General features: G+C 26.3%; 1 protein-coding gene across 1 annotated transcript in view; it reads right to left on the bottom strand.

Annotated features, from left to right (window-relative positions):
* Window positions 1–2,852: 2,852 nt before the first annotated feature.
* The window catches only part of LOC119678377 (mitochondrial folate transporter/carrier), a 14,993-nt gene continuing 10,361 nt past the window's right edge, over window positions 2,853–7,484 (bottom strand). Inside the window, exons 5-6 of the mRNA XM_038090172.1 lie at window positions 5,325–5,470; window positions 2,853–3,427 (exon numbers count right to left, since the gene is read on the bottom strand). Of these exons, the coding sequence (XP_037946100.1) occupies window positions 3,286–3,427; window positions 5,325–5,470 (288 nt within the window). The 3' untranslated portion in view covers window positions 2,853–3,285. The remainder of the gene's footprint in view (window positions 3,428–5,324; window positions 5,471–7,484) is intronic.

The raw sequence follows: 7,484 nt of genomic DNA, 5'->3' as shown, positions 1-7,484 counted from the left end.
GCGTGTAAGTTTACTATCTCTTAGTGAACTGGACTAGTGTTGAAGGTAAGGTGTACGCTTGAACTCGTTGAAATAAATGCCATTCAGAGTGCACACAACGGTCTCATTGTGTTACTTAATTTGACTAGTTGGTATCTAAGACTGGTTTATTTTTTATAAAATTTTTTATTAATTCGTCTTGTAGTAGCAACTTGTTTGCTTCAACTTTTCCAAAGATATTTTCTACATTTTTTTATACAATAATTTCAAATTTTAATCTCTGAATAATAATTTTATAATAATTCTTTATTCAAAAAATATTTGCACCAAAAAATATTATATATTAAATATATATATGCATTAAATATATAAAATGCAATATATATAAAATAAATACAAATGAAAATATATATTTATATATTCTCATTTCTATGTTTCATATTTAATACCCTATTGACACAATTTGATTAAAGACGAAAATACTCTACAAAAAGTAATTGCAATTTTTTTAAACAAAGTTCCATAATCTTATACTTAAAATATCTTAAATTATTATTTTGTTGTCAAAGTCTATTGAATACCATCAACAAGCACCAATGATGTATTTGCATTATTTTACAGTTTAAAAGTTGTTGTTCGAACTATCCATGTTATTCTTAAACCATTTTAAAGATACACATCTTTAAAATCTTCCACAGAAAACATCTACACATATTTGTGTAAACATTGTAAAATATATTCGTAAAAAATATATTGGATGTATATCCAAAAGTAATGTATATAAAACCTGGACTTGCATTTGGATAAAAAATAGACAAATAAGACTCACGAAACAATAAAGAACGAAAAATGATAAACTTCAACTCGTCTTGATATATTGTAGATCTAGATATATTTCATGGTAGGACTGTTCCTGTACTAAACATAAAAAATACATTAATTTTCCTCTAAAATATTTTTATTTGATGGTAAGTTGTCTACAAAGAACTTCATATCAAATCCATGAATTAAATTCTAAGATTAACTGGTGCTTTCATAACGGGAGTTACCGTGATACTATTTTTGTGTCAACCAAACAACGATTAAACACTACACAACTGTTATTGAAAATAATTGTCTCCTAGGACTCCATAATCTTATCCTAGTTTAAAGGGCAAAGTACTTCATAGCAAATCTAAGTATAAAATTTAAAGATTGGCTGCTTTTATATTAATGAGGGCCATTGTAAGATTGTTCTTATGTTAAAAATAAAAAAAAGAACTCGATTAAGCACTCGACAGCGGAAGAAGACCAATTTGGTTTAAGAGTCGCCTAACTGATGTTAGATTATATACAAATGAGATAATATGAAACCATTTATACAATTCAAAGATCAGTTACTATTTTAAGACTAGAAAGTTTTTAACTATTTATACATATTTTTAGTTTGCTTAATTTCTATATATTTTTTTAACTAAAAATGATCTTCATTTCAACCGAATCCAGCATTAACTTATACAAGGGGCTTAGGAAACGGCACTTTAGAGGCAGATATCTTGAAAACAGTTCTAAGATTTATAAATCGTCCATAATTACTATAGGGTATGAGGTAGCCTATATAACTATAATAATAACAGCCAGGTCTACATACCGGACCCACTTCTTATTTTTCTTGTAACCCACACGGATGTGTCAAGCAGAAATCATGAAAGGAATTAAATGACAAATACATGGGTTAGGATATGGTTGGGTATTGGTTGTGTGAAAGAGGATTGATTTATTAGGACAAGATAGTGAATTGGGGGTTAGGTAAGATTGGAATTGACGTCAAGCAGGATCAAGACGGAGCATCCCAGCTACTTTTTTGAGCGGGTTCTAAGGTCGATTAGAGTAGAGTTTGTGTGCGCTTTGGGGCAGAAAAACAGATGAATGACATCATGTGAGTAGAATTGCGGTTGAGGCGCACATTGGGAATTGACGTTTTTATGCGCTATAAGTAACCCTGTTTAACACTTAGGTATATCCTAATCTCAATTGAGCTAGTGCAGTTCTTGCTGCACGGGAACTGCAAGGGTTCTTTCTTTCTGTGAAATGTTAGGCGGGAGCATATTGAGAACTTTGTTGCAGTACAAACTGGTGTCAAAGAGTATAAGTTCACATTTATATGCCACCTCACTATTGTTAACTCTGCTCCAACAGGTGACGATGCATACATTTTTCAATGGTGGACTGGATGAAGCCAAAAGAATGTCCATATGTGTGGCACGCGAGGAGGAGTAACGTGAAGAGCTATCAATTATGCTTTTTCACTAGAGTATTTTATTCCATTGTTTCTTACAGAGTTGTGTGGCTATACCGGAGATGCATAGACTTCAACAGGACGTTCTATTGCCACATGTCGAGTTCGACAACCAAACACCGTTTAAAACTCTCAAAAGGCACTACACAAATAGATCTCTGCGGACTTCTACAACAACATACAACTATACTAATAATTAATTATTCTTAATTAATTCATATTTAATTACAGAATATTAAATAAATTAAATTATTATGTTAATGTGGAAAACAAGTAATAGAATAACATACAATTTGGCAGAAGTTAGGCATATGCAGTATATTTTTAGGGATTATATATAGGTAAAATAGGTAAAATGTTTTTCAAGCATATATTTTATAAAAATATTTAGGTTAGATTAGAAATTCGTTATTATACTATTATTTTCAAATTATGAAATAAAATGATGAAAAACAATCAATTAATATTAAAACAAACAAATCATAAGCAAATCAAACACAATATTTTTTTTCATGAACTAAAACGTTTTTTAGCATAATTTATTTAAATTTACCTATACTTAAAATAGGAATTCATAGGTTTTAACAAAAATATACCAAATTTAACAAGCCTAATTAATACATTTTTTATTTTGTGCATCGCTCAGCAATTGCAGACAAATCTTATCAGTATATCTTAAAAAATATATTTTTAGTCATAATAAACATTCATTCACACTTTCAATATATAACAAAAACATGCAATTATTTTAATATTATTTCATAGCACAAAATAGAGATAATCATCAGCAGTGCCATCTGATGATATCTCCACACGAAATCAGTATTTTGGTTTTGATCATCGTTTCTAAGTAGTGGTTTGCTGTAGATACAACTATCATCGGAGGCGTATTTTATTTGATATTAACATATATTGTACTTTATTTCATAGTTATAGTTATTTGGCATTAATTCAGCTTTTTGTGAAAGCATATACTTTTGCTTTTTCTATTAGTTATATTTCTTCTACTTTATTCACAACGTTGACTATTATTTTAGTTCTTCCTTTGGAGGTCTTTTCAATAGATGTGCGGACACATTTTCATAAACTACAAATGTCATCATACAAGCTGGTACAACACGTATCATACTTGGTTTTACACCCTTGTAAAAGCCTTTTAGACCCTCGTATCTAGAATTAAAAGAAGAGTAAAAATTGAAAATTAATCATTTCCATTGAAATATGCTTACCCTCCATTGATTTTATGTCTAAAGTTATTAATAAGCTTAGGTTCGTTTAATGTTAGGTATAAGAATTCAGTAAGCAAAGAGATTCTGCAAAAACTTTATACAATATAGTTAAAATTAACATAAACAATTAAAGAATTCATTTAAAATTATATGTATTTAATACGTAATATATACATATATATTTATATATGCATCAAATATTATACTTGCTGTGGCTGTTTAACTTTTTTATTTATTTTTAAAAAAATAAATAACTTACTGCATTGTTAATAGTACAGTTGCTGAGAAAAGAAAACTATTCAAATTAAAAAAAAATCATTATAGTAAAAACTATAATGTCAGTTGTATAAATATGCACAAACGGCCGAAGAAAATGCTCTAACTTGCATCACTAAAAACAGAATTAAAACAAATTTAAATAAACTAAAGTTGGCTTTCAACTTTACTTGAAATTTAATTTGTTGCTTCAAATTTCATTTTTGTGCTTAATACAAGAAATTGCATAAAATTTTGAAATTACAACCTTTAAATAAATTTAAAATTATGTAGAATCTTTTTGCTTAAGGAATATCTTATAAAGATTATGATTGCTTATGAACTAGTTTTTTCAAAATTATTTACGGTTCTTAAAATTAAATATGAAAACAATGAAGTGATTAAGTTTCTTATATTTAAATATAATAATTTAGGTGAGACTGCTATAATGAATATATTTTATTTTTCTTAATTACAAAAATAAAAACTATAAACAATAATATAAATGTATTAAGTATATTAGAGCGCTTTTTCTGTTTTTTATTTATACATATCTTTTTTAATTATTGCATTTTTTTTCTTGACCTTTTCATACTTATTACTTAAAACCTTTAAGAAATGAAAATTATAAGGTTTTTCTTTATATTTGTATGACAAATTCAGTTAAATACATGAAAAATGAATTTTCTAAAATTAATATTTGCTATATTGTAATCTTAGATTATTTAATTTATTTTTAGTTTGCATGAAATGAGACTGCAATTATATTTCAAAAGGCCACAAAATAAAACAAGGTTTTGAATAGAATTTTTAAAAATTGTTTAAAAAAATAATATTTTAATATTTAAAACAGAGCTGCCAAACGTTTAACAAATATTATTATATTTGGCAAAGCATTTTTTTTTAATAACTATTTTTTTTTTTTTTTATTTTAATAAATAGTTCTATATCACCTTAAAAACATTTTACGATCTATGGAATATAATTGTACGCAAAATATATTTGACGAAAAAAAAATTTATTCATAATCAATATTTTTAACTAAAGAATAACTAAAATAGTATTAATGAAAATTTTAAAAAGGTATAAATTTTCTTTAATTACTAAATAATTTATACTAAATTATGTAATACAAAATAATTAATAACAATAATACAAAATAAATAAATAAATCTCGTTAATCCATTGCATTTTCAATATTCATTTTAACACACACTTTTATATCTTTTCTTTATTTGCATTTGTCTTTCTCTTCAATGAAATCAAATTAATCAAATTGTCATGTCTTACTGTCTTAACAATTAATCAATTAATATATCTGCATGATTATTCTTTTATTATCGCCTTATATTCTAAGCTTAATATGTATAAAAATTTTATGCGTTTAATTGCATTGTAGATTCTTTACTATTGAATTTAAAAATAATTTTATAAAATATATGTTAAATGTAATTTAGTTGCTACAAGTATGTTATATTTAATTGGTCAACTTTTCCCATATCAGCATGACCATACATATATTCGGTGTGACATGCACTAAATATGGTACTAGTCCCTTATAAAAACCACGCATACGTTCGTACCTCCAAGTTTGCTTAATACAATCCCAGGTGCCTGTGTAGCTGTGGTGATGGTCCTGTAAACGCGCACGGATTACTTGATATGGATATGTGGTAGCAGCAGCAATCAGCTTCGAGATAGCAGCAAATGCCAAATAGTCTGATGTAGCCTAAAAATATAAACAAAAGTGGTCAAATGTTAGTAAATTCAGTAAAATTTTAATTATAAAAATTAAATAATTAAATAAAACGCTAAAATAACTAATAAACTACTAGGTTATCTTAATATTTACGACTGTTGTTAATTATAAACTCAGTAATTTTCCAAAGAATTTTAATTTCGAATCTACTGATTATTTAATCTAATTAACAAAATATTCAATTTTCTTATCAATTGTAAAATAAATATCGCGATGTAAACAATATTCATAATATACTTTGTAAAAATATAAAAATGGTTTCTTTAGATAAAATATTATTTTTAGATGTTTTGTTTCTTTAAAAAAATTACTTTAAAAATTAGTAACCTTATTTACAAATCGTTATATACGTCTATATATATAATCATTAAGTTTTAAATAAATTCGGCAAATTGTAAATAAAATAAAAATTACACTATCATCAAAAATAATTATTATTATAGCATATTAATGCTAATCGTTAAGTACAACACAAGGAAATAAATAACATTTTTGGGAGGATATAAGAAAACTAGTTCAAAGTACAAAAAAAACTCAGACCTCATTAAGTGAACTATAAGGAAAGTCATCAGCATTATTATTGCTTTTACATATTTTATTTGCTTATTATATTTGTGTATAAGGCAAATTTATTAAAGAATTTTTCCAATCTAAGAAATCACATCTTCAAACTTAGATCTGTACATTTAAAAACAAGTAGTATAATATCAATAATTATCATGCAAACATTCAATGTGTGCCCCATATGTGTCTTCTTCTCATGTCACAAATCTGTGTTCCTGTTTTAATACACATATATAATTTAAACCCTCTTAATCTATTGCTCCGGTACATTGAATTCAATATGTTGTTGTTGTAGTAACCCGTTGGAACCTGCTTGTGTAATCCCTTTGGGGGTATTGAACACCAATATGTCATTGAGATCGACGAGTGGTTCTTGGACGTAGACCCGGCCCCTCTTGGAACCTAAGTCGCTATGTTATACCAGACACTCACGCATACATTCATCTCTTATCCAAAATAACAATATTTTCTTCTCACTTAATCTTCAACCAATCACAATTAACCCATGTAGTGCAATTTTTCCATGTTTCTTGCTGTATAGATCTCCATGAATTACAAGAATTTGGGAAAATATCTTTTAAATGAGTTTTTGAAAGTATTGCAATTTCCAACAATTGAGTTTCTATAAAGTGAAAATTAATTTTCAAATGTCATAGTATAAATACTAATAACACCTCAAAGATTTTTTTTAAGGTACTAAAAAAAACACTATTTTGCATTTTAATTTGCTGTTTTTAATGAATGTTGACGTCATATTATCAGATCAACAAACCTAAATTCTCTTTAATATCTTATCGCATTAAAGATAAGCGAACATACTGAAAATATAATAATGGATAATGAAATAAAACATTAAAGATCAAATATTGTTGGCGTAGATAACCTTTTTATGGGTTGTTATTTGTTCATTAGATTAAAAGAATGGATCAACCAACTTTATAAAATACGATTGATATTAATACATTTTTTGTTTAGAGTGAAATCTACAAATAAATCCCACAAAATTATTACGACTAATTAATAAAATAATAACCAAAGTATATATAGTAACATATAAAAACATAGTTGACATTTTACAACAAAACATAAAAATTATAGAAAATTTTTATAAATAACTTCAACCTTCCATAAGATCAGAGTTCTAAATATGGGCATTACAGTGAATAATTGATAACTGCTTGAGTTACTTACTGAACTACATTATATTATCATATGATGATATTTAGCACACATATTATTAACATATATTCAGAATTTTAAACAAAAGGACATAAACACTTAAGATTTCATTAACTTTTTGTATTGAATGAACTTCGGCAATAAAATATACTTCAATCAAAACAAATAAAATTTAAAGTATGTTTTTGTATATAAGAAATCTGTTTATCAATGTAACTGATAAATAAAACAGCTTTTTTTT

The sequence above is a fragment of the Teleopsis dalmanni genome, chromosome 2 (genome assembly GCF_002237135.1).
Source record: "Teleopsis dalmanni isolate 2A chromosome 2, ASM223713v2, whole genome shotgun sequence".
NCBI lineage: Eukaryota > Metazoa > Arthropoda > Insecta > Diptera > Diopsidae > Teleopsis > Teleopsis dalmanni.
The sequence above is the reverse complement of the archived record's forward strand: the minus strand, read 5'-3'. Positions and strand labels throughout refer to the sequence as shown.